The sequence below is a fragment of the Bos indicus x Bos taurus genome, chromosome 3 (genome assembly GCF_003369695.1).
Source record: "Bos indicus x Bos taurus breed Angus x Brahman F1 hybrid chromosome 3, Bos_hybrid_MaternalHap_v2.0, whole genome shotgun sequence".
Taxonomy (NCBI): Eukaryota; Metazoa; Chordata; class Mammalia; order Artiodactyla; family Bovidae; genus Bos; species Bos indicus x Bos taurus.
In genome coordinates, this window is record NC_040078.1 from 21,535,988 (window position 1) to 21,561,710 (window position 25,723).

Below are 25,723 nucleotides of genomic sequence, written 5' to 3' on the forward strand. Positions count from 1 at the left end.
GGTGGGTACCTTAGAAATGTGTGGCTTCCCTGGTGGCTTACTGGTAAAGAATCTGCCTGTGATGCAGGAGACTCTGGTTCAATCCCTGGGTTGGGAAGATCCCCTGGAGAAGGAAAAGGCAACCCACTCCAGTATTCTTGCTTGGGAAATCCCATGGACAGGGGAGCCTGGTGGGCTACAGTCCGGGGGTTGCAAAGAGTTGGACATGACTTAATGACTAAACAACAACTTAATTGCTTTTTAAAAATTAATTTAATTGGAGGCTAATTACTTTACAATATTGTAGTGGGTTTTGCCATACATTGACATGAATCAGCCATGGGTGTACATGTGTTCCCCATCCTGAACCCCCGCCTCACCTCCCTCCCCATCCCATCCCTCAGGGTCATCCCAGTGCACCAGCCCTGAGCACCCTGTCTCATGCATCAAACCTGGACTGGCGATCTGTTTCACATATGATAATATACATGTTTCAATGCCATTCTCTCAAATCATCCCACCCTCGCCTTCTCCCACAGAGTCCAGAAGTCTGTTCTTTACATCTGTGTCTCTTTTGCTGTCTCTCATATAGGGTCATCGTTACCATCTTTCTAAATTCCATATATATGTGTTAATATACTGTATTGGTGTTTTTCTTTCCAACTTCACTCTGTATAATAGGCTCCAGTTTCATCCACCTCATTAGAATGGAATCAAATGCATTCTTTTTAATAGCTGAGTAATATTCCATTGTGTATATGTACCACAGCATTCTTATACATTTGTCTGCTGATGGACATCTAGGTTGCTTCCATGTCCTGGCTATTGTAAACAGTGCTGTGATGAACATTGGGGGTACACGTGTCTCTTACAATTCTGGTTTCCTCAGTGTGTACACCCAGCAGTGGGATTGCTGGGTCGTATGGTGTCTATTTCCAGTTTTTAAAGGAATCTCCACACTGTTCTCCATAGTGGCTGTACTAGTTTGCATTCCCACTAACAGTGTAAGAGGGTTCCCTTTTCTCCACACCCTCTCCAGCATTTATTGTTTAAACAATCAACTTTAGAAATGAACATTCATATGTTGATCACAAACAGCCTCATCTCTTGATGAAAACATCTCATCTAATAGTCTTTATTTTGAATAATTATAAGGACATATTTAGAATTTTCTAAGATTTGGATGAAGATTCTCTATAATTACCTCCAAATTTCAGAGGGATTTTCTTTCTTTTCCTTCAAGAGTTTGCAGGCCTATGAAATTGAGAGCTGATAGGAATCTAGGAGTAAGTTTGGACATAGATGTGGATTCAAGTTGGAAAATGGAATCGATGCTTGTGGGATAGATGATCAGCAGAAAGAGAAGCCAAAAGTCAGAGTCAGAGGGACCACACACAGATGCCTGTGTGTGAGAAGCCCCACTCTGGTGCTGTCCTCTTCTCCCCTAACTCCCTACTTCCCCGGTTTCCTCCCAAAGCAGCATCTTCCTGGTGGCTGGTCCTGATACAGTAGAGCAGCCAACACTCTCCCAAGTGTGGGTGGCAACCTTGGTGATTGTGTCTTCACTTTTTTCTGCCCTTGGTCCTCAGTGGGGTGAGCTCGGCCTTACATTCTTGTTGGGCCCTTGTAAAACATTACTTGAAACACTGTTTCTTGTTTCCTTGGCTGCTTAGTCATCCACGCCCCTGGTGGCTTGTCTGCCAGACTCTGCAGAGACCAAGTGAGGTAGCCAAGGGGTCAGGCCATGGGAGGCTTTCTGCTGCGCGTGTACTGTGTGTCTCTGCGGGCTCGGAGGTCAGAGATGGCCATCTGGAAATGCCATGCGTGGCTTCTAGGAGCCTGGAGCACTTTGTTGTCTCTCCTTCACCCCCCACCTCCCCCATCCCATGCCCTGTGCAGTCTTCTGCTCCTGTCCTTCAGGAGAGACGGATGGTTTATTCTGAGTTACTGGTGAGGAGCTGTGATGAGGGGAACATCAGGGTTTGCCCAGCAGGCAGTTGACCCAGCAGAGTCTAGCCTCTGCTTTACACACACCAGCAGTTCTGGCCTCTGTTCTCAATCTCCTATGGGAAAAAAATTGCTTCCACCAGGAGGGGTTGGGAAACCCTGGAAGGAAATTTTGTTTTTAAATTTTATTGATGTATAGTTGATATACAACGTTGTGTTCATTTCTGCTGACAGCAAAGTGATTCACATATACATATTTTTCATATTCTTTTCCTTTATGGTTTATCACAGGATAGTGAATATAGCTTCCTGCGCCTGGCAGGAATCTTACACTTAATGACTGGGTGACGGGGCTCCAAGCTTTTACACTTTTCCTTTCCTCATCCTGTGGCCCAGGACCTCGATCCTACACGGGTGAAAGAAGTAGCAGGATGGGTGGAAAAGTAAGGGGCTTCAGGAGGGATAAACCTGACCTGGCAGCGGGAGCCCTCTCTCTGTGGGGGAATGCCTATTCCTCTCTGACTAGAACCTCATGGTCCTGGAAACCAACTTTTCTGTTTCCAATGTGTCAGCTCTAAGGTCTGGCTTCTCTGATTTTTAATTGCTTGAGGTCTTCCTTATCTTGTCCCATCTCATCACTCTGACTAATTCTTCAGGTCTTGGAAAAGTCATTTCTCTAGGAAGCAGTACTTTATTCTTCCCACCCCATTCCTTGCTCCCAAGACTCTGTTATATTCTCCCTTGTCACTCTGTTCTCCCCTAGTAGATCATTCACCACATGGTTCTGTAAAAACATGTTCTCCCTGACACAAGAGGAAAAGTATAGATCTGTCTTGTCCACAGATTTATCTCCAGTGCCTTGAACTTGGCAAGCTCTTCGGATATTTAAATGAAGGTGGACTTGGATTTTCTTAAAAATTTTAGGTAATATATTTGGAACTAATTTCTTTTGGTCACAGGACAAAAGGGAATTTGGTTTTGGAACTACTGAAATTGAAGCATCTGTGTCCAGTACCTAGCTGAATACATGGGTCTGAAACTCAAGTGAAAGGTCATCTTTGGGGAGAAATAGATTTGGAAATCACTAGCAAGTCCTGGAAGGTGACCTCCCATACCCCAAATGTTGCTTCCTGAACAGCTGGGAGTGGTGTGATTAGAAGAAAAGATGTATAGGAGATGGAGTACAGATTTCTCACCCCAGTTAGACTCTTTCTCAAGGATTTACCTATTCGGTTTTCATCACAGAAATGGCCTCCACCTTCAACCCCCGAGAATGTAAGCTAACCAAACAGGAAGGGAATAGCTATGGCTTCTTCCTGCGAATTGAGAAGGACACTGACGGCCACCTGGTCCGGGTGATTGAGAAGGGTAGCCCAGCAGAGAAGGCGGGTCTCCAGGATGGAGACAGAGTTCTTAGGATCAATGGTGTCTTCGTGGACAAGGAAGAGCATATGCAGGTAAGTGGGACATTTGGAGTTCTTCGAGGATCTCTTTAGCCCCTATATCTCTGATGATTTTAGTTCTGGGTGTTAGTGGAGCTTTCCTGGATGCCACTGGTAGGGCAGGACACCTTTACACCTATCCTCTGCCAGCTAATCAACTCTCCTATGATTAACCAAGAACTGTAAAAGTTATTCCTAGGTTTGAATAGTGTCAGGTCTAATGTGCATTGCATATTTGCTATGTGAAGGGGACTATACTAGGCAATTTCATATTCATTATTTTGTTAAATCATTGGCACAACCCATGAGGTACCATTTCACAGTTGAGGAAGTGGAAGCTCAGACACCTTAGCTTGCTAATGTGTTCACACAGTGAACATATGGGAGTGTCTGACCTCACCCCGATTCTATCTGCCTCTAAGTGGGTGCTCCTTTCACTGTACTATGCTGTCTCCATAGACTCAGGAGGACCTGCTGTGCTTCAGGGCAGTATTCATCCCGGGGAAGACCGGTCCTAGTAAAAGTTCCCTGGGATGGGCTTGGGCTGCACTCTAGAGTCTGGTGGTGCTAAAGGCCCAGCCCAATTTGTCCCTGGATCTTGGTGGAGCCCATGTGGAGATGGCTGGGGGATGATCTGCTGACTACTTGGATGTCAGGGGTCAGATGATAGAATCTCCAGAGTCAGATGGTGAGCACTGCTCTCTCACCCGCAACCCCAGTGGTTGATAGAGGGTAATTAGTGAAAGTTAATCTTTTTCTTTCTTCCTCTTAGGTTGTGGATCTGGTCAGAAAGAGTGGGAATTCAGTGACTTTACTAGTTCTGGATGGGGATTCCTACGAGAAAGCCATGAAAAAGCAAGTAGACTTGAAAGCGTTGGGTCAAAGTCAGGAGCCGAGTTTGAATGATAAGAAGGCGCCCTCTGTGATGAACGGAGGAGCACAGATGTGGATGCAGCCACGGCTCTGCTACCTAGTGAAGGAGGGGGGTAGCTATGGCTTCTCTCTGAAAACTGTCCAAGGTGAGCTTGAAGGTGGGGTGGGGACAAGCAACCTTCTGGAAGAGAGAGATTGGTATCTGTTAATGACTTCGCTGACTAACTTGTCAATTGCTATGGAGATTCAACAGCAGCCTCTCTCCCCTTGGTCCTTCCTTTGTACAGCTGTGCAAAGAGGGATCAGGATGTTGGACAACAGCACTGTGGAGGGACACTGGGGGCTCCTGTCTCTCTGTGTTTGTTAAGCTGAGTCCTCAAGGCCAGAGGGTTAGAGGGTTGACGCTTCTTTGGGGGTAAAGATGGAGGAGAGAATGGAGAATAAGAGGCAAGAAAAAGGAGGTTCTCCATGAGCTACTTTTGAATTAGAATGATATCTCGTTTCATCTCTGAGTGTCCAGGTGGTCACTTATTCAAAAAGTCCTTGAGCACCTATTTATGTATCAGCTGCTGTTAGAGTTGCCGCAGGCACAGCCAAGATCCCCACCCTCCTGTGGCATCAAGATAGTACCCTCAGCTGTGGCTATGCTCTGAGATGTCTCCCTGACCTCTAGCTGAGAGGTACAGTGATTTGAGAAACCCCAACCATCAGAAAGTACTAGAAGTTCTGTTCCTAGAATTTCAGAGTTGCTGGCTGACTCATGAACAGTTGCCTGTGGTTTTCTTGGTTTCACTGGGATTCAGGTTGGAATCGTAGCTGAGTTAGGGTTTTGGTTCCACCTCTAATGTTGCTCCTTCCCTGTTCTTTCTGTACTAGAGAGGCACTGGTGGTGGGTTATAATTTGCTTAACTGATAAAGAGCTTCCTAGGTGGCTCTATTGGTAAAGAACCTCCCTGCCAGTGCAGGAGATGTAAGAGATGCATGTTCGATCCCTGGGTCGGGAAGATCCCCTGGAGAAGGAAATGGGAACCCACTCTGGTATTCTTGCCTAGAGAATTCCATGGACAGAGGAGCCTGGTGGGCTATATATAGTCCATGGGGTTGCAGAGTCGGACACGACTGAGCAACTAAGGCTTGGCTTGGAAAGAGCAGCCCAATACTAAACATGGCTTCTAAGGCTTATTTAACCTGTTAGCAAGAGAAATAAAATAGCTATAAGAGATATCTCTTGAGTTTGTCAGCTGTTAAAACACAGTGATATAGGTGGTCAAAGGAAGCTTGGCATCCCTCAGAGGTTTATTATCAGTAATATGGTAAAAAAAAGAAAAAAAGAAAGAAAAAAGAAATTGCAGTTCAGACTCAATTCGTTTGGCCTTTGTGTAATGTCTGTAGTGAAAGTTTTAAATTAGCTTTATGAAGAAAATGTTTTCTTCATGACAAACATATAAAGAGGTAACAGGAGAAATGCCAAGTATTTAAGAAAGCAGAGTTTAAATTATTATTATTCTTTACAAATGGTTTATATAGTCATAATGAAGGTACTCTTTGCCTAGGCTGAAATATTAGTATCTTGAAAGAACCGACAGCATTTCTTTAAGAAGCACCTAAATCATCCCACCTGCTAATCCAGACTGACCGTATGCGTGCGTGCTTTCCTCTCTTCCTGTGCCTGTTTTCTTTAGCCTGCATCAGTGAGATTTATTTAGTCCACTGGGATGTGGTAGTTGGTGATAGTTTTAAAGAGGACAGAACAGAGCAGATGCCGTCTAATTCCACAAATACAAAGGAAAGGGAGTAGGACACAGCAATGCAGAGTGGACACAATTCGCTACTTTCTGGTTCAAGAGGCCAGTGCCACTTGAGATTCCTTCTTTGTACTTATTTGGGCTCAGAAATCCTATTCAAATCAATAAAAACCAACTGAGTAATGGCTGTGTCAAGTTTGTGCTATGAGCTCTAATTGTCATTCTGTATCAAAGTCTATTTGAGTTAGCCCTAAAAGGCGAAGTTCTAGTTTTATATTATTGGGAGAAAACCCTTTGCTGTTAGACTTTCAGTGTAATGGAGCTGTGACGCTTGTCTACCCCCTACTCTCTTTCAGGTAAAAATGGAGTGTACATGACAGATATAAAACCTCAAGGTGTGGCTATGAAAGCTGGAGTGCTGGCTGATGACCACTTGATTGAAGTGAATGGAGAGAATGTAGAGGATGCCAGCCACGAGGAGGTGGTTGAAAAGGTATATCCCAAAGGAGCACTTTCTCGCCTTTAACTTTCACTCTGCTCTCACTGGAAGTGACAGGAAGACAGGAATGGTAGTTTATGATGGGAAGACTATGATCATGGGAAGCTAAACCTTTGTATTAAGAGCAGACTCATTAGTGGTGTAAGCAGTGTTAACATAGGGTTTTGGAATGAGGCCTTTGCTAGTTTCATGTTGTCTTGAAGAAAAGTGTTCTAAAGAACCATTATCTTCTGGATCTTATGTATAATTTACTGGAATCACTCTCTAAGCTTGCTGCCGGTGCCAGCCAGCAAAGTCGATCAGGTCCCGAGAACGTGCACGGCGGGGCTAAGAAAGAAACTAAAGCAAGAGACTACAACAAAGATGGGGTCGAGAGGTTCAGACACGTCTCCACGAAGGGACGCAGTCTGACACCAACTTTATTCAGCATCTTATATTTATACAGAAAAGCCAGTTGACATTTTTTCTTGGTTGACCTATACATCTTACAAAAAGTCACAAGAAATCTTGAGAGCATGGGAATGGCACCCTGTTATTATTTCTTACACCAGATAACATTTCCCTGTGTGTGAGAAGTTTGCACAGAACTCCAGGTGCCTGCAGTAAATAAGCGCCTAATCTCTGGGGGTGGCGGGACAGAGAGCTATGTTTGCAAGCAAACCCTCAAGGACCGAGGCAGCTCCCAGAGCTGTGTCCTTCGGACAAAGGACCCCGTTCTCACGGGCAGCTCCCCCTTTCTTTTTATATAGGCGCACGCTTATGTTCCTTTAACCGCAGACCATTTCCATAGATGGAAGCCTTTATCATCCATAGATCATCAATCAGTTTTTTAATTATACAAGGTGCAAGAAATAAAAGTTAAAATTATTAAGAATAGTCCTCCTATGGCTGCTCCCAAGTACCAAATACTATTGACAGTAGGTACATGTCGAAAAAGTTCTTTAACAAAAGACTCAGCTCTTTTTGCAACATCCAAATCAAGTCTGGGTGCATTTTCAATGTTCATTATTTCCTGATGTAGATGCAGCAAATCTAAGGAAATATTTTCATTATGCCAAATACCTTCTAAATGAGCTTTCACCTTATCCCAAGCAGTTATAGTACCATTATATTTTTTGGGAGTAACACAGATCCATTGAAAATCAGCATGACATTGTACTCGTAATCTCAACTTTATACTTTGAACCTCTTCACCTAAAAATTTTACAACATCATAAAGGCCATTCAATCGATCCTCTAGCTTTTTGTCAATATCTTCTTGAGTCCCCAGGGCAACGGATGCATTTTGTGCCAGATTATTAACAAAAGTTGCAGTTTGCACTGATTGTGCCAAGGACAGGGCTGCAGTAATCGAGGAAGCAGTAAGAGTTACCAAAGCTACAAATCCCAGAATTATTAACCCTATTCCCCTGCGATAGAGCATTAAAGCACCCTCTACTTCTCTCCAAAGTTCAAGTCCCCTTTCATCATACCAAGACCCATTAATCTTTACAGGAACCATAACAAAAGCAGGCTGTCTTAAGACTAGAACCCTAGTTTGATTAGTAATTCCCCTAATACAGTTAGTCAAAGTACAATTGTTACAAGTTACATTATAATTTCGTAACCCAGGTTGTATATTTACAGATCCTACTAGTAAAGCATAAGGGTGAGGCACACATGCACGAGGGTATCTCATGGTGAGATTCCACAAATAACCGTGTCTCACTTTCGATCCCACCTGAAGGTAGGAACCCTCACATCCAAGGGCGGCCGCTAGTTTCCAGATTTCTGTTTGGAACACTTTAGAGCCGCCCAAGTTCCAAATACGGGATGCAAATTTCCTATTATCCTGAGCTCCGGGGTTTCGGGCCGAGTCTGGAGACCAGTCCCACAATGACTCATTTGTCCCAAATATGTTATAAACCGTAGCAATTCCATCTCGACACAGTTTCCATGGTGCAGCAGTGACTCTTCCCCTTGTTCCAAAGTCGCAGAAAGGGATATCTAAAGGACCAGTTCCATTACGACGTTGAGGAATTCCAGACTCTTTCATTACTCCAGGAATATACAGGCTACAACCATTGTCATAATCAGCATATCCTGACTCCCCAACAAAAAGACATCCTGTTGAATTAAAATATCTAGACAGACAAATAGGTAAGCGATCAAACACTCCATGATAAGAGAAATTAACTTGATTAGGAATAATATGTTTATCTGAAAAACCACCCAAAGCCACAGTATCATTAGTGTATATGGGAATAGACCGACCCTCCTAGCCCACCGGTTGGAGAAGGGGAGGGTTGGGAAAATAAGCCCAGTAAGCACTTGAATATTCTTCAGAATGTGCAGTATTAATCTGATTTAAGATAAATAATAAGGTTATCAGGAAGCTTAAAGGCGATATCGGATCGCCCTGCACAGCAACACTATTCTGTGCCTCTCGCATCAATGTCTGAAGTTGTTGCCGAGATGGTAATTCATCATGCTCTTGAATCGTCAATCTCCTCATCTGGTTTGCTAGAGATCGTCTCCGGCGTGCGTACCAACCTTTCCGGCAGCCGGCGTGGCGCTTCGGCATCCTGTGGGAAAACACAAACATGCCCTCGTCCCCAAATTAGTACAGGATCTGGTCCATACCATTTTCCCACAAGTGGGTCTTTCCAAAAGACTTTAGGTCTTATTGTTTGTGCATCAAAGTTCCAAAATCGCTGTGCTGCTGAATGGCCACTTATATCCAATTGTAAAAAATTTAGAACAAATAAAGCATGGTTTAGAGAGTTGGAGGGGGTATTGGGATACAATTCCCCCTTCTTTAGTTTTTGCAATTGATGTTTGAGCGTTTGATGTGCCCGTTCAATAATTCCTTGAGCTTGAGGATTATAAGGGATACCTGTTTTATGTGAAATAGACAATTGTGTACAAAATAATTGAAAATTTTTTCCAGTGTATCCTGGACCATTGTCTGTTTTTATGGTCTCAGGTGTTCCCATAACAGCAAAACATTTAATGCAATGAGCTATACAATGCTAGCTTCTCCGGATTGTAGAGAGGCATGTAAAAAGCCGGAGAAGGTGTCAATAGTAACATGAACAAATTTTTGTTTACCAAATTCAGGAATATGGGTAACATCTATTTGCCATATATCGTTTGGCAACAATTTTCGAGGATTAACTCCATAATGGGGGACGCTAAAAAATTGAGGACATGTTTGACATTGCTTAACAATCTGTCTGGCAGCTTCTCGAGTAATGCCAAATTGAAGTCTTAAGCTATTACTGTTTTGATGGTGTAAGCTGTGGGAAGTTTTTGCCATTTGTTCCAATGAAGGAAATATCATACGTGTAGCTTCATCAGCCAAAGCATTGCCTTGTGCCAAAGGTCCAGGAAGCCCAGAGTGAGCACGAATATGACCAAAATAGCATTTATTAATTCTGGAACAAATTAAATGTTGTATATCATGAAAAAGAGTTTGGATAGTAGAATTCAGGGTACCAATAAATGGAACAGTCTCAATAGTGTTTAAGGCTCTTATGATATATTGACTGTCAGAATATAAATTAAATGGAGCAGAAATTTGTAATAGAGCCTGAAAAACGGCAAATAGTTCTACTTCTTGAGCAGACTTATAATTAGTACGCCAGGTGGTAGTATTGTCCTGTATAATCAAACTAGCTATTCCATTAGACGAGCCATCAGTAAATACAGTTAGGGCATTGGCAAGGGGCTGAGAAACAACGATTTTGAGGAAGAGAAATTGGTGATAGTGAGCAAATTGCAAAATTTTATCTGAGGGATAATGATTATCAAGCCGTCCACTAAAACCAGCTAAGGCAATAACCCAATTGTCGCTAAAATGAAACAGCCAGTCCTGCTGAATTTTAGAAAATGGAACACATATAAAATGTGGGTCTCTTCCTAGATATACAGTGGATTCTGACCGCCCAAGAGCTATTAGGGCAGCAACCAAATCATAATAGGGGGTTAGTACCCGAGAGGGAGAGGCAGGCAAGTGAAGCCATCTTAAAGGCAATCTTTGGAATAAGACTGCTGTAGGAGCATGTTTAGTAGGAAGAATATATAAACCCCATTCTTGAGTATAGTTGCAATAAGTAGCTTGTTGTTTAGACAGGGCCTGTTTAACTTTATCTAAGGCTTGCCTTCTCTCCAGAGTCAGAGTTCGGGGGGAAGTTGGATCAGGATCACCCTTCAGAATATCAAAAAGAGGCTTTATTTCCCCTGTAGTTAGCTTCAAGTAAGGTCTTATCCAATTAATATCTCCTAACAGTTTTTGGAAAACATTCAAAGTGACCAGATTATCTTTACGAATCTCTATCTTCTGAGCTCGAAACCATTCTTTTTCCAGAAAAAACCCCAAATAAGAATGGGGGGGGGGGGAGAGAAGCGTTGCACCTTTTCTGTTGTGATAATCAAACCATAATCCTGTAATGCAGTTTGCATATAAGCGAATGTTGTTAATAGCAACTCCTCATCTTGATATGCCAAAAGAATATCATCCATATAATGAATAATATATACTTGGGAGTACAAGGACCTAGTGGTTTTTAAAGCTTGAGCAACAAATTTCTGACAGAGTAGGACTATTAGCCATTCTCTGAGGTAAAACTTACCACTGATATCTTTGCATAGGTTCTTTATAATTTGTAGAAGGGACACTAAAAGCAAATCTTTGACAGTCATTAGTGGCAAGGGAAATAGTATAAAAGCAATCTTTTAAGTCAATAATAATTTTGTAAGTATTTTTTGGAATGGCCATGGGGGTAGGCAACCCCGGCTGAAGGGGGCCCATCAATTCCATCGTTTCATTAACCTTTCGTAAATCCTGTAATAGCCTCTATTTACCTGTTTTCTTTTTAATGACAAAAATAGGTGAATTCCAAGGTGAATTTGAGGGGGTAATATGTCCGAGAGCAAGCTGTTCCTGCACAAGCTGATTGGCAGCCGTGATCTTTTCTATTGATAGGGGCCACTGATCAACCCATACTGGATCGTCACACTTCCATTTTATCGGATCAGCATGGATTGCAGGACGATCAATGACCCCTCCTAAAAACATCCTATACCTTTTCTATCATTCTTAACTGCAGGGATCAGGGGTTGTAAAGGCCCTTGTGAATCTATCCCCAACCCCTGATGGGGTAAAAGGCCTTGGTCTAACAATTGATTACTAATCTTTTTATCTGGACTATAAAGATATACCCCCATATTCATCATAACATCTCTCCCCCATAGATTAACCAGCAGTCCTGGCAAAACATAAGGTTGAAAATGTCCTTCATGTCTTTCTTCGTCTCTCTATTTTAAAAAGGTTGAACTCTGTTCTGGGTCATGTGATTGCCCAATGCCTTGCAAAGTAGAAATTACAACCTGCTTAGGCCATTCATCAGGCCAATGTTTTTGAGATATGACGGAAACATCTGCACCAGTATCCAAAATACCTTTAAAAGGCTTTTCTTGAATATACAGTAGAAGCTCAGGGCGTTGCTTATTAATGGCCTGAATCTAATAAGCGTCTGAAGACCCGAAACCTTGGGATCCTCGTTCTTGCTTAATGGCTTTTCCAACTGGAATTGTAGGAAGTAGAATTAATTGAGCAACACGTTGACCAGATTGTATTACTGTTATGCCCTGTGGTGAATGGGCCATAATTTTTATTTCACCCATATAATCAGAGTCTATGACTCCAGGGGCTACTAATAAACCTTTCATCGTAGTACTGCTTCTCCCCAATAGGAGGCCCATAGTGTTCTTCGGAAGAGAGCCAAAAATTCCAGTTGGCAAAGCCTGCATGCCCATTTCTGGAGTTAATACTGTGTAGGTGGAGGAACTGAGGTCCAATCCTGCACTCCCTGCAGTTGCTCTGAACAACTCAGTAACAGTTCTGCGTTTTGGCCTTGAAGCGTCTCCAATTTGGTCAGATTTTGCATCGCCCCATAACATTGTTTCGGGGCCTGGGGCTGGCCCCTCACCCAGTTTCCCGAGACCGGAGGAAGTGGCTTTCCCTGTAAGTCAGTTTTAGAACGGCAATCCTTTGCCCAGTGTTTACCTTTTTTACACCTAGGACAAAGGTTAGGGGTTTGAGCAGGTCTCTGGGCCTGCTTCTGCGGGCAGTGGGCGGCCTGATGACCCATCTGGCCACAAGAAAAGCAGCCAGAGCCAGGGACTCGAAGCCGACCACTAGTTTTATCCCGCTTTTGTTGTTGTTACAGTATTTCTTTGACTGTCTTTCCTTGTAATGCCGCGGCCAAAGTTATGTCTTGAACGTACGAAGGGCCGATATCAGCACAAATCCGTATATAGTCAGATAAGCCTCCCTTTTTCCTGTAAGGTCTCAGGGCAGCTTGACAAGCCGAACTGGCATTCTCATAAGCAAGCTGTTTAGTCAACACCATCCCCGCCTGCTCATCCCCTATCATTTTACCAATTGCCTCAAGCAGGCGGGCAACAAAATCCTGATATGGTTCATCTGGCCCCTGTCGAATTTTAGATAAATCTTCAATCTTTTTATCAGAATTTGGAAGTTTTTTCCATGCTCGTAGAGCCGCAGCACTAATCTGAGGGTAGGCTCCAGGCAAATAATTGACTATTAGTGTCTCGATATTCTCCCTCTCCCACCATCATTTCATAAGTGGTGTTCAGTCCCTGTCGCCGATTGATATCAGCTGTGATCCCACACTGCTCAGCAAACTCAGATTTCCATAGTAAATAATCTCCTCCAGATAAACAAGCCCGAGCAACCTGTTTCCAATCATTAGGTGGCAGATTTTGATTTCCTAAAGCCTCTATAATAGCCTGAGTAAACGGCGCAGTTGGACCGTATTGTGCACAAGCCATTTTTAACTCTTTCAGTTGCTTAAAGGGCAGCGGCTCATAATACCTCTGTTGTTGAGCATTTTCAAATACTGGATAGATTCCTGAAAACCCGGGAATATGTTCTCCTTCTTCATTAGCTCGCTTAATCGCTTGTTGAAGAGGAGATAATAATATCTCACTTTTAACTTTTATGTTTTCACCGGGCAAAGAAGCAGGGATAGATATAAGCTCTTGCGGTTCCACGAAAGGCGGAGGTGGATCGAGTCCAGCAAGAACCGAGGGAGGATATGCTGGAGGCGCAGGCTGGCTGGAGTGGGAGTCTCCCTGTGCATCCTTTTTTACTGCTATAACAATCTTTTGAATTAAATTATCCAGCTGTTCTTCAGAAAGCCCTGAATGCTTTAATTCCCCTTTTCCCAAGGGGGATTGCATGTTAACCATCATCTCCCAAGGCATATCCTCTCTATGGTACTGAGCCGCTTGTTCATTTAACTCTTCCTGTTCATCAGAGCTTAACACATCATCATTCCCTCCAGCCTTACAAGCTGTTCCCTCAGGCACAGCATAAAGCAGCTCAGGCAGAGGGGCAGAAGGCTCTGCAACTTCGGGTTCTGTGGAATCCCTGAGAGCCGTCTGAATTTTATGTCCCTCATGTTCAGGATCCAGACAGTCTCTTATGAGAGTCCACAAAGAAAAAGCATCCACAGGAACACGACTGGGACCATGTAAGGAATAATATGTCTGCAATTGTTTTCCTACCTTTTCCCAAGTTTCCAGACTAACTGTTCTTTCCTCTGGAAACCAGGGACAAACCTCTTCTATAAAAAGTAAAAACTTCTCTAGCTGTAACTTATTTACATGAATTCCCCTACCTTTTAACATAGTTTTCAACATATGTACAAATAACTGGCGGCTATTGCCTTGTCCCATGATTTATTACTCTTGACAATCACCCTCCCTGCCCTTTACTTTAATTAATTAGGAATTCCTCTTTACTTACCTCAATCTTGGCGGGCAGTGGCCGTCGTTGCGCTCCGATTCCTGAGTCCCTGTTTCGGGCACCACCTGCCGGTGCCAGCCGGCAAAGTCGATCAGGTCCCGAGAACGTGCATGGCGGGGCTAAGAAAGAAACTAAAGCAAGAGACTACAACAAAGACGGGGTCGAGAGGTTCAGACACGTCTCCACGAAGGGACGCAGTCTGACACCAACTTTATTCAGCATCTTATATTTATACAGAAAAGTGTGAGAAAGACAAGACAGTTGACATTTTTTCTTGGTTGACCTATACATCTTACAAAAAGTCACAAGAAATCTTGAGAGCATGGGAATGGCACCCTGTTATTATTTCTTACACCAGATAACATTTCCCTGTGTGTGAGAAGTTTGCACAGAACTCCAGGTGCCTGCAGTAAATAAGCGCCTAATCTCTGGGGTGGCGGGACAGAGAGCTATGTTTGCAAGCAAACACCCTCAAGGACTGAGGCAGCTCCCAGAGCTGTGTCCTTCAGACAAAGGACCCCGTTCTAACGGGCAGCTCCCCGCAGCTTGCAATAAATTTCATTCTGAACCAGTGTTACTAAAGTGTTTTAATACAAGCTGGAAGATGACCAGTGTGGGTGATGAATATCGAGTTACACGTGGGGAGTATTTGATGTGTTGTACCCCAAATCTTACGCCCCAGCATGCTTCCATGATGCATGGAAAACACTCAGAGGTTTTCCTCTGGGGTCATATGGAACCTTGAAAATTGACCAACTGTATTCCTTTCCTAGTCTTCACTTAAGTACCTTTCTGGGCTTTCTGAATCCTGGCTTTCACTTGGGTTCAGTTAGCATCTGTATGGGTAACGTCGTACTTAACAAAGGGAAAAACAACTATATAAGGGAAGATAAATAAATACCAGTGAGGTGGTACAAAACAGTATTACAGCTTAAGCTCAGGACTTACATCTCGTATATCCTGTTTAATCTATAGACTGTGTGCTTCAACACAGAAACTTTCCTATTTCCCAGCATCTTTCTTGGAGACTGATGTTGGTCCTCACCTGTGAGTGTTGTTGCAGGTGAAGAAGTCTGGAAGCCGTGTCACATTCCTGCTTGTGGACAAGGAAACTGACAAGCACCATAGCGAGCAGAAGATAAAAGTCAAGAGAGAAACAGCCAGTCTGAAACTGCTACCCTGCCAGCCCCGTGTTGTAGAGATGAAGAAGGGAAACAATGGCTATGGTTTCTACTTGAGGGAAAGCCCAGAACAGAAAGGTAAGGCACTTGAAGAGCAGAAAACTTGGCAGTGTAACCACCCAATTCTTCATCCCAGTCTGACTCCAGAGTTCCATTAGGCCCCCCAGCCCCCCAACAGGGTATCCTTAGGTTTTCATAGCAGAATTATAAGGCGGCATTTTGGATCTGAGCAGTAGCATGCCAGTAAATTGGCTCTCTGGGGGGGAAAAAAAAAAAAGCCCTAATTTGCTGCATGTGTTGTTTCGTTGTGGTGTAAATACTCCCACCATGTCTGATTTCAAGCTACAACATGCTGTCACAGAACGCAAAGTTGGGAAGTATTCTAATGAGCCGGTGTGTGACAGCGCCAACACACCACTAGATCTGAGGCAGGGGTGTGGGTGGGGATCTGGGACATGAATAGAACCAGGAGTCTTTCTGATCCCCTGTAATTCAATAAGAATTAAGGTCCTCCTACACAAGCTGAATACATTAGGAAAAAAAAAATGTAGGTTCAGGCCATGAAAACTGTTATTCACCCAGAAGTTGCCATTTTCTTTCCATCATATATATTTACATTAATTTATGAAACATTAATTTGGCTTATATGGCATAAAAACATCCTCAGGATCTTTGAGAATATCAAACGAATGTGGTAAGAATTCTTCAGTCAAGAAGACCCCTATTTACTAGAGGAGATAAGACACATATGTCCATAACTGAAGGTAGATGGTGAGAAACATCTTAAAACAGGGCAGGTAAGATACTATGGAAATTCAATGTTGGAGCAAGTTTTTCTCACTAAAAAGGTATTGGGAGGCCTCAAAGTAAAGGTAGCACTTGAGCTCTGCCTTTGTAGTATGAATAGAATTTGGGCAAGTTGATGGGGTAGGGACAAGTAAGTCCAATCCATGAAGATAGGATTGTGTGAATAAAGCAGGAAGACACAGGCTCAGTTTGACTGCCATTTAAAGTGTAGCACAGAAAATCAAGTTAGAAGGGTCAGTTGGAGAGACATATGATGGACTGTTAGTGCATGTTGAGGAGTTTAGACTTATTTTCAGAGTTAGTGGGGAGTTATTTTTTGAACAGTGTAAGAGAGAAGACAAATTAAGCCTACATTGTCTTGGGGGCTTTACACATCTCAATTACTCCTAATAATTTTACAAGAATTGCTGAAATTGGGGACTTGAAGAAGATACAATTTTTATATGGTCAAATAGCTAGAATCAAAATTAGGTCTGTTTAGTTCCAAAGCTCACACTCACACTGTCGCGCTGGGGACTCGCTCAGATGTTGCATCAAGATGAATCTGAAGGCAGGTCTGTACTGGAGAAGGCAAACAAGGAGGGGAGAGCAACTGGTAAGGTAGCAGTTTAGGAAGAATTCAAGGCAGGAATGAATACAAACTGAATTTCAGGTAGAGGAACTAGGGCTCCAGAAGAGATGTGTAAAAATATTAAGGTAGCACTGAAGGACTTGGCTGATTAGACACAGGGAGTGGGTGCTGAGGAAGATTCATGCTACATATCAGTGACAGGAGGATGGTGCTCCCACTAACAGGTGACCAAGAGATGCCAAGCAACTGCTGGAAAAGTGAAACTAGAGCTTGTTAAAACTGTATGAGGGGCAAAAAAAAAAAAGGGCGAGAGATCTGAAGGTTTCTGGTGAAGATGGTTTAATTCCTGAAGACTCAACACCCATCTGTGTGGCATGCACTCACAAATCCATTCACAACTGAATTTGCCCAACTGCTACTAAAAGGCTAGCTTGGGTTTCCTGGGGTCTGAATTCTTTGGTTTTGTTCACCATTCTTCCCATCCTCTCCTCCCCTTTTTTATGGCTTCGCTTCTACATAAGCATTCAAGTATGCACACTGACTTCCTGGGACTTTGCTGACCCTTACTGCTTAGCATGCTGTTTTGTCAAGACTGAATCCCAAACACTTTTAGTAATAACATTCTTTTAAGACCCTTTCATTATTAATGACTGGGTTTATTCCTGGAATGAGTTCTGACCAAAGAGCGAGGTGGATAGGATGTGTATAGATATCCTAGGGGGAAGGACAGGAGTTGTACTCAGCATGCCTTTTATACCTATTTTATAAGGGCTTTAGGCCCCAGCAGAAATCCCCCAGTTTGTTTTCTAGGGATCTTTCGGATAATTCTATTTAATTTTTTTTTTTGGGGGGGGGGTGGGTAGGTCAAATCATCAAGGACATAGATCCCAAAAGTCCAGCAGAAAAGGCTGGCTTGAAGAACAATGACCTGGTGGTTGCTGTCAATGGCAAGTCTGTGGAGTCCCTTGATCATGACAGTGTGGTGGAAATGATTAGAAAGGGTGGAGATGAGACCTCTCTGCTGGTGGTAGACAAAGAGACAGACAACATCTATAAACTGGTAAGTAATACAAGGTCACATATTCATGACAAGGTTGGGTCCATTCACTCATGCCCTCAAACTTTGGTTAAGTTACCACTTTGATCTTCATACTGGAAGAGGCATAACATCATCATTAAGGCTGCACTGAAGCTCAAATTGGTAGATAAGAGAATGTGATGGGTTCATGAGGTTTAAGTCCTTGGAAGTAAGATTTTTGAAAGAATTTGCAAATATAACTCCAGAATTTCTCTTGGTGACCTGTGAAAAATCTATGAACAATAGCCTGGAAATAAACAGATATAGTCCTAACTTCCCCAAATAGGGAATGACTGGATTTTAATCTATAGACCAATGTGTTCTATCAATCCCATGTAAAAGCCTAAAGAATGTGAAAGTGAAGTTGCTCAGTCGTGTCCAACTCTTTGCGACTCCATGGACTGTAGCCCACCAGTCTCCTCCATCCATGGGATTTTCCAGGCAAGAATACTGGAGTGGGGTGCCATTTCCTTCTCCAGGGGATCTTCCCCACCCAGGGATCGAACATGGGTCTCCTGCATTATAAGCAGATGCTTTACCATCTGAGCCACCAGGGAAGTCCATAGGGACTAGTTTACAAACCCTTAGCAAGGGAGTAGAAACATAGATTCACCAAGACCAAGCTGTGTCAAACTAATCTTATTTCCTTTTATCTCTTAGTCACAATAGCTATTGTCTGCATATTTTAAAGTTTTTTATAACACATTTATCACAAGAACTGAGGTTCACTCTAGCTTAGCAGACATTCAGGGGCCTTCTAAAGTAGCATCTGCCTTGTGGGGTGTTGGTCACAAAAATGAACAAAGATGAACTTGTTCTATGTGATATACAATAGAAGCATCCAAAGGCATATAAATGATATAGAGGGAGGAATATTATGGATGGTAGAATTAGCCTCCTTCAGATTAAAAAAACCTGAAGCTTAGAGAGACTAAGTGATTGGCTAAACTCACCCATTTTAGCAAAGACTGAAGTCAGTATTTGAAAGCAAGTTTTAATTTATTATGCCATACTCCCTCCCAGCACATTCTGAATAGATATTTCAAGACATTTGTGTAAAGAAGACTAAAGAGTGAACTGGATGATAGAAAAATTAATGGGTTTTTAGCTAGTTGAACAACCACACCTAATAGTACTTGATACTGGACCAAATGTCAACACGAACAGATGTTTAATAGCATGCTGTTTGTTCCTAAGCTACCATATTATTAAATGTGGTTGGAGACATGGAAAACATATTTAATATACTTAAGTCATACAGATGACTTAATGTGTTGATGGATAATTACTAGAGACTAATATTTAAATATCTAGTCAAGATAGAAGAATAAAAACTAGTAAGTTTAAAGTTTAATCAGGAATATATTTCAAGTACTAAACTAACTTAAAAGTAAATTGTATAAATTTCAAATGATGAGGCCTGAACTGATGACTAAAGAAAAAAGTGCAGAAAACTTGACGACACTCTAAGTAGCTGCCCCTACCAAAAAAACTCAATTTAAGGTTACATTAATTGACACTTGGCTTTTGAAGATGATAGTATTACTGTTCTGAGTTGATCAGACTATACCTGAAATTACCAGTAATGTGATTTTGGGTAAATTACCCTCCCTGTGCATGTTTCCTTCATTGTAAGGTGGGTGTATCTATGGCAAAGGGTGGTTATTAAGTGTTAAATGAGTTGATCAACAATGAGTCCAGTCCTGGCAACCTCACTTTAGGCCAGTGTCAAGAAAGGTAACCAGGGAAGAGGTTTTGTAAGACATTATGTGAATATTTGGTTTGAATAACCATAGGTTTTGGGGAAGAAAGGAACACATTGTCAAGAATTTAAAAGGCTAAATGGTAACTATGCAAGGTAATGGATCTGTGTTAATTAACTTGATCGTAGTAATCATTTCACAATGTATATGTCTAGCAAATCATGATGTGTATACCTCAAACATATACAACTGCAACTGTCAGTTATACATTGTTAGAGCTGGGAAGATACATGAAGCAAAAATTGATGAAATTGAAAAACAATTCTACAATGGTAGTTGAAGACTTCAATAGCCCATTCTCAATACTGGATAGAACCAGACAGAAGTAAGGAACTAGAGGACGTGAACAATGCAAACCAGCTAGATCTAATAGTCACACACAGAACACTCTACCCCACAATGGAATACACATTCTTCTCAAGTGCACATGGGATAGTCCCCAGAATAGACCACGTGCTAGGCCACAAATCAAGTCACAAGAGCCAAATGATGGAATCATCCCAAGTGTCCACTGACAGATAAATGGATTTAAAACAAATAATACACACACACACACACACACGAATTTAAAAGGCTATTACATGTGGGAAGTAGACTTATTTTTGAGGTGTCCTACGGGGCACAGTTTCACCAAGTAGAGAAGGCATAAGGAGCTAGCTTTTGGCTTAAAGACAACCAAAGCTACCAGGAAAAAGCTCTGCAGAGTGGGAAGCTCCCAGTTGGAGGTAAAAATCAAACAGAAGTCAGAAGGTCACTGCAGTAGCTGCTATAAAGGGAATTCAGGCATCAAGTCCTCTTCATGCATGCTTGCTTGTGTGCTTGCTGAGTTGCATCCGACTCTTTGCAACCCCATGGACTGTAGCCTGCCAGGATCTTCTGCCAGGATCTTTCTTGACTGGAAATGGTATTTTCCAGTCAAGAAAATGAGTGAGTTGCCATTTCCTCCTCCGGGGCATCTTCCCAACCGAGAGATCAAGCCTGCCTCTTCTGTGTCTCCTGTACTGGCAGGCAGGTTCTCTATCACTAGCGCCACCTGGGAAGTCCCGAGTCCTTCTGATGCCTCCTAATCTTATGACAGAATGACTTAACTATAATTTTAATGTTTTGATTAATATGAGAGAAATTGGATCTAAAAAGATGCCTGTCTCCATCCTCTTCCTCCCTCTTCTCTTGCAAAGTAAGTTCCATAGAGGGGTAGGTACATGATGGTTGGATCTTTGATATATGTATCAGCGAATAAAACAAACACCTAGACCAGTTCTTGGCACATACCAGGCACCCAAATATTTGAATGAAGAATGAGTAAAGACTCATTACTGTCCTCTGCCTCAAGATTAGCTGCTACTGTCAGATACAGTTGATCTGCAGTGATAGCAGAAGTATTTTCGCATGTGATGAGTCACTCTGACAATTTTCCACATTTTAAAGAGAAAGAAATGTGGGAAGATTTGCAAGTACAGCATTGAAAGATCTGCGGTTCACTGAATTGGGTAAGTAGGAGGTTCTGTGCTAGTGCTACTCTTTTTAAAAAATTTATTTTAGGTTGTGCTGGGTTGTGGTGTGCAGGCTTCTCACTGTGGTGGCCTGTCTTGTGGAGCACAGGCGGTAGTGCACGGGCTTCGGTAGCTGCAGCTTGTGGACTCTAGACAGCACGGACTTGAGTAGTTGTGATGAACAGGTTTGGTTGCCCTGAGGCAGACAGGATCTTCCTGGACCAGGGATCAAACCCATGTCCCCTGCACTGGCAGAAGGATTCTTATCCACTATATCATCAGGGAAGTCCTGTGCTGGTGCTACGCTTGTTTAGAAAGAAAGATGTGGTCTTGGGGTAAAACAGATGATACTAGAACCCCAAATCCAGTTTTAGCCAGGTTGTTGAACAGGAAGCAGGAGATCATAAGCCTAAACTCTGCAGGCTGGCTAAAGGTGAAGATGGCTATGGCTTTCACTTAAACGCGGTTCAGGGTTGGCCAGGCTCAGCTTCAATTGCTTGATTTTCTACTCATTGCCTAACAAATGTCCTGTACACCTGTGGGCAGTAATTAAATTGCTGATCCAAGATCTTACCATATCCAAATATACAACTATATAAAATATATAACTAAACAAAACAAAGCTTTAATTCTCTTAACTAAAACCCACAGTCAGCTAAACTCTTCATTCTGTAACAAAAACTAGTCCTATGTTTCCTGTTTCTCTGCCTTTTTATGTTTAAGACCATCACTGCCTTCTTCACGTGGACAGTCTGGGAGTTGAAATGGATTAGAAGTATTTAAAGACAGTGAGGAGTCTGGATGGGAGGGAGTTTGGGAGAGAATGGATACACATATATGTATGGCTAAGTCCCTCTGCTGTCCACCTGAAACTCTCACAACATTGTTAACCGGCTATCAGATCAGATCCGATCAGTCGCTCAGTCGTGTCCGACTCCTTGCAACCCCATGAATCGCAGCACGCCAGGCCTCCCTGTCCATCACAAACTCCCGGAGTTCACTCAGACTCACGTCCATCGAGTCAGTGATGCCATCCAGCCATTTCATCCTCTGTCGTTCCCTTCTCCTCTTGCCCCCAATCCCTCCCAGCATCAGAGTCTTTTCCAATGAGTCAACTCTTCGCATGAGGTGGCCAAAGTACTGGAGTTTCAGCTTTAGCATCATTCCTTCCAAAGAAATCCCAGGGCTGATCTCCTTCAGAATGGACTGGTTGGATCTCCTTGCAGTCCAAGGGACTCTCAAGAGTCTTCTCCAACACCACAGTTCAAAAGCATCAATTCTTCAGTGCTCAGCCTTCTTCACAGTCCAACTCTCACATCCATACATGACCACAGGAAAAACCATAGCCTTGACTAGACGGACCTTTGTTGGCAAAGTAGTCTCTGCTTTTGAATACGCTATCTAGGTTGGTCATAACTTTCCTTCCAAGGAGTAAGCATCTTTTAATTTCATGGCTGCAGTCACCATCTGTAGTGATTTTGGAGCCCAGAAAAATAAAGTCTGACACTGTTTCCACTGTTTCCCCATCTATTTCCCATGAACCAGCTATACTCCAATGCAAAATAAAAAGCTTAAAAAAAAAAAAAAAAAAAAAGACAGTGAGGAGTCTAGCATAGCAGAGTATCAGCTAATGGTTATATCAGCAAATAGTAAAATAGAGTACAACAGACACAGGACTGGAGTGGGGAGTGGGAGATGCAAGTAGTAAATGATTGGAATTGACTTTTGTTACCATATGTGACTGTGTGAACGCCAACTTCCTCTACCCACTCCCCCAACTGATTGCTGCTGCTGCTGTTGCCAAGTCGCTTCAGTCGTGTCCGACTCTGTGCGACCCCTGAGACAGCAGCCCACCAGGCCTCCCCGTCCCTGGTATTCTCCAAGCAAGAACACTGGAGTGGGTTGCCATTTCCTTCTCCAATGCATGAAAGTGAAAAGTGAAAGTGAAGTCGCTCAGTCCTGTCCGACTCTAGTGACCCCATGGACTGCAGCCTACCAGGCTTCTCCATCCATGGGATTCTCCAGGCAAGAGTACTGGAGTGGGGTGCCATTGCCCAATTGATCACTGTAATTCAAATAGTGACAAAAATATCATCTCATGTTTCACTTTCTCTAATGTGTCTAAGGAGCTGTGAAGAGTTCTGAAGACCATCTTACTGAGGGAAAGGCCCAGGTGAACCTCCTCTGCGTGAGGTATTGGGCAAGTCACTCAATGTCTTATGATCTCCCAACAGGGAGACTGCTGACAATTTGTTCAGTGACTTGCTCACTATCATGGAATTAGAACAAACTAGCAGTTCTGTTAGATTTGGATCCTTGTACAACATTCTGTGCTGCTCTTATTTTATGTGTATGTACATTTGCTTACATGTTTATGCTCATTATTCTGTAACTAAGCTCAATCTTCCTTTATACCTTTTTTGTTTGGGGTAGTAGAGATATTTTACAGCCCACAACCAGATGTATCTGGAAGAGGAGTGGAACATAGAGGATACCTTATAAATTAAACCAGTACATTTAATAAAGTGTGAATTCTCATACTTATCATTAATGTTTTTTCCACTTTATTTTCAAAAGGCTGGCTTTTCTCCATTCTTCTACTATCAAAGCCAAGAGCTGCCTAATGGTTCTGTCAAGGAGGTTCCAGCTCCTACTCCTGCTCCTCTGGAGGTCTCAAGCCCAGAAACTACAGAGGAAGTAGGAGATCATAAGCCTAAACTCTGCAGGCTGGCTAGAGGTGAAGATGGCTATGGCTTTCACTTAAACGCGGTTCGGGGTCAGCCAGGCTCATTCGTCAAAGAGGTATGGTGAGCTGGGTCCAGCAGCCCAGCAAACACGGCCACAGTGAGGACAGTCTCAGTGCCTCCCACTCACTAATGGCTCAGTAAAAAGATTACACCAAAGGCCTACACTGAGGGTTTCACTTGGGTTCAAGTAAATACTGGTCTCATACCCTTTACGATAGCTATGAGTACATCAAAGTTCACATCATTTGTTTCTGAAACATCTGTGTGTCTCTTTAGACATTTCAAATTAAATAAACACAGTGAGTTGACATGACTGTGGTTAACAGTCATTACTAACAACTCTTATCTGGGAGTAATACCTGTTTACTTCTGTGTGTCTGGGATAATGCCATTACCCTGCAGGGACAGACAGACAGAAAACTATCTCTGTAGCTCTCAAGTTGGGAATGAAGAAGGGGGACCTATGGAATCTAATGCCTTCACCCTGGAAAGCACCGTATGAGAGATACACAACAGGATATTCAACCATTGTGAACACTATTCTTTTGAGTAGCGCTTATGAAATTGTAGCTTTAATAAGCAGAAAGCATTAGAGCACCATTTTAAACTTCTGTACCTCAAGGAGAAATGTCTGTATTCTCAACATGACTCAGAATAAATTCTCAAAGCCCTCATCTCTCCTCTGAAGAATTGCTAGTCTAACAGTCTGTGGTCTCTGTTTGAAGTGGTAACTCAGCATTCTGCTCACAGGTGCAGAAGGGCGGCCCTGCTGATCTGGCTGGGCTGGAGGATGAGGACGTCATCATTGAGGTGAATGGAGTGAACATGCTGGATGAGTCCTATGAGAAGGTGGTGGACAGAATCCAGAGCAGTGGCAAGACTGTCACACTCTTAGTCTGTGGAAAGAAGGCCTATGATTATTTCCAGGCTAAGAAAATCCCTATCGTTTCCTCCATGGCTGATCCGCTGGATGATGACCCTGATCCTGATGAAGGAAGGCTGGAAGGATCAGAGCAAAACTCACACACGGCAGAAGAAAGAGAACGAGTGAGTGGTGATACATTGCTTTTAGTGATCTAACCAACCAGAGTATGGTAAAGTCCTTAACAAGTGCACCATGTATCTACGTTTACCACAGGTTTCCTAAAACACTAGAACATTACAGTGTAAAGAGAACGAGCAAATTCAGTTACCATGGGTGAGAGGAGGTAGTTTAAGAATAAACTTATTTTTCATAGCATGGAGTTGACAGTAACTTATCAAAATTATAATGAAAACACCAGAAGAACCCAAATCAGACTATTTACATACAAATTCTGGAATTGCCATTTATTACTCTTGGGTAATAGGCTGGGTAATTTACCAGCCTTGGGTAACAAGTAATAGAAAATAATGGATTTATTCTCTGTGCCTCAGTTTCTCCACCTATAAAACAAAGATAATTTGTAGGATTGTTATCAGGATATATTAAGACTGTTGAAGTCTTTGAACAGTGCCTGGTTCATGGTGAGCATGAGAATGAATGGTGGTGGTTAGAGACAATATTCTTTTTAAAATAACTGGCAGGTATTCAAGTTTCATTACTGGGGAAGAATAAACATTATTCTGTTTGTATTTCATTTAGATAAATTCCTTGACAAGTCTCAGTTTCTCTTCATAGATGAACTTGAGGTCCAAAGGTAAACTATCCAAGTTCATAAAGGAAATGTATGACAAAGCCAAGACTCTAAATAAAAGTTTTACATGTTTTTCATTACATTATTTCTGCAGATTGGTAATCTA

General features: G+C 42.6%; 3 protein-coding genes across 8 annotated transcripts in view; 1 reads left to right on the forward strand and 2 right to left on the reverse strand.

The window, feature by feature from the left end:
* PDZK1 (PDZ domain containing 1) overlaps positions 1-25,723 on the forward strand; it is a 63,281-nt gene that overhangs the window by 36,366 nt on the left and 1,192 nt on the right. For 2 of the 3 annotated variants that reach the window (XM_027535285.1, XM_027535294.1), the window contains exons 2-8: positions 3,172-3,383; positions 4,141-4,387; positions 6,343-6,479; positions 15,365-15,560; positions 17,724-17,920; positions 23,772-23,996; positions 24,692-24,988. In XM_027535285.1, coding sequence (XP_027391086.1) covers positions 3,174-3,383; positions 4,141-4,387; positions 6,343-6,479; positions 15,365-15,560; positions 17,724-17,920; positions 23,772-23,996; positions 24,692-24,988 — 1,509 coding nt within the window. In that variant the 5' untranslated portion in view covers positions 3,172-3,173. The remainder of the gene's footprint in view (positions 1-3,171; positions 3,384-4,140; positions 4,388-6,342; positions 6,480-15,364; positions 15,561-17,723; positions 17,921-23,771; positions 23,997-24,691; positions 24,989-25,723) is intronic. The other variant, XM_027535305.1, reaches the window with a different exon arrangement.
* LOC113887975 (endogenous retrovirus group K member 13-1 Env polyprotein-like) lies at positions 7,158-14,466 on the reverse strand. The gene is made up of 2 exons (XM_027535355.1): positions 14,302-14,466; positions 7,158-9,049 (listed from the first exon to the last, which is right to left on the reverse strand). The coding sequence occupies exon 2, from the start codon at positions 8,518-8,520 to the stop codon at positions 7,315-7,317; it is 1,206 nt and encodes a 401-aa protein (XP_027391156.1). The 5' UTR covers positions 8,521-9,049; positions 14,302-14,466; the 3' UTR covers positions 7,158-7,314.
* The window catches only part of GPR89A (G protein-coupled receptor 89A), a 57,863-nt gene continuing 47,697 nt past the window's right edge, over positions 15,558-25,723 (reverse strand). For 2 of the 4 annotated variants that reach the window (XM_027535320.1, XM_027535346.1), the window contains exons 15-16: positions 16,790-16,845; positions 15,558-15,738 (exon numbers count right to left, since the gene is read on the reverse strand). In XM_027535320.1, coding sequence (XP_027391121.1) covers positions 15,687-15,738; positions 16,790-16,845 — 108 coding nt within the window. In that variant the 3' untranslated portion in view covers positions 15,558-15,686. The other 2 variants (XM_027535342.1, XM_027535330.1) reach the window with 2 other exon arrangements.

What these genes read in the sequence shown, in the direction of transcription:
- LOC113887975 (XM_027535355.1), bottom strand. Translation starts at nt 8,520, where the DNA reads ATGAAAGAGTCTGGAATTCCTCAACGTCGTAATGGAACTGGTCCTTTA.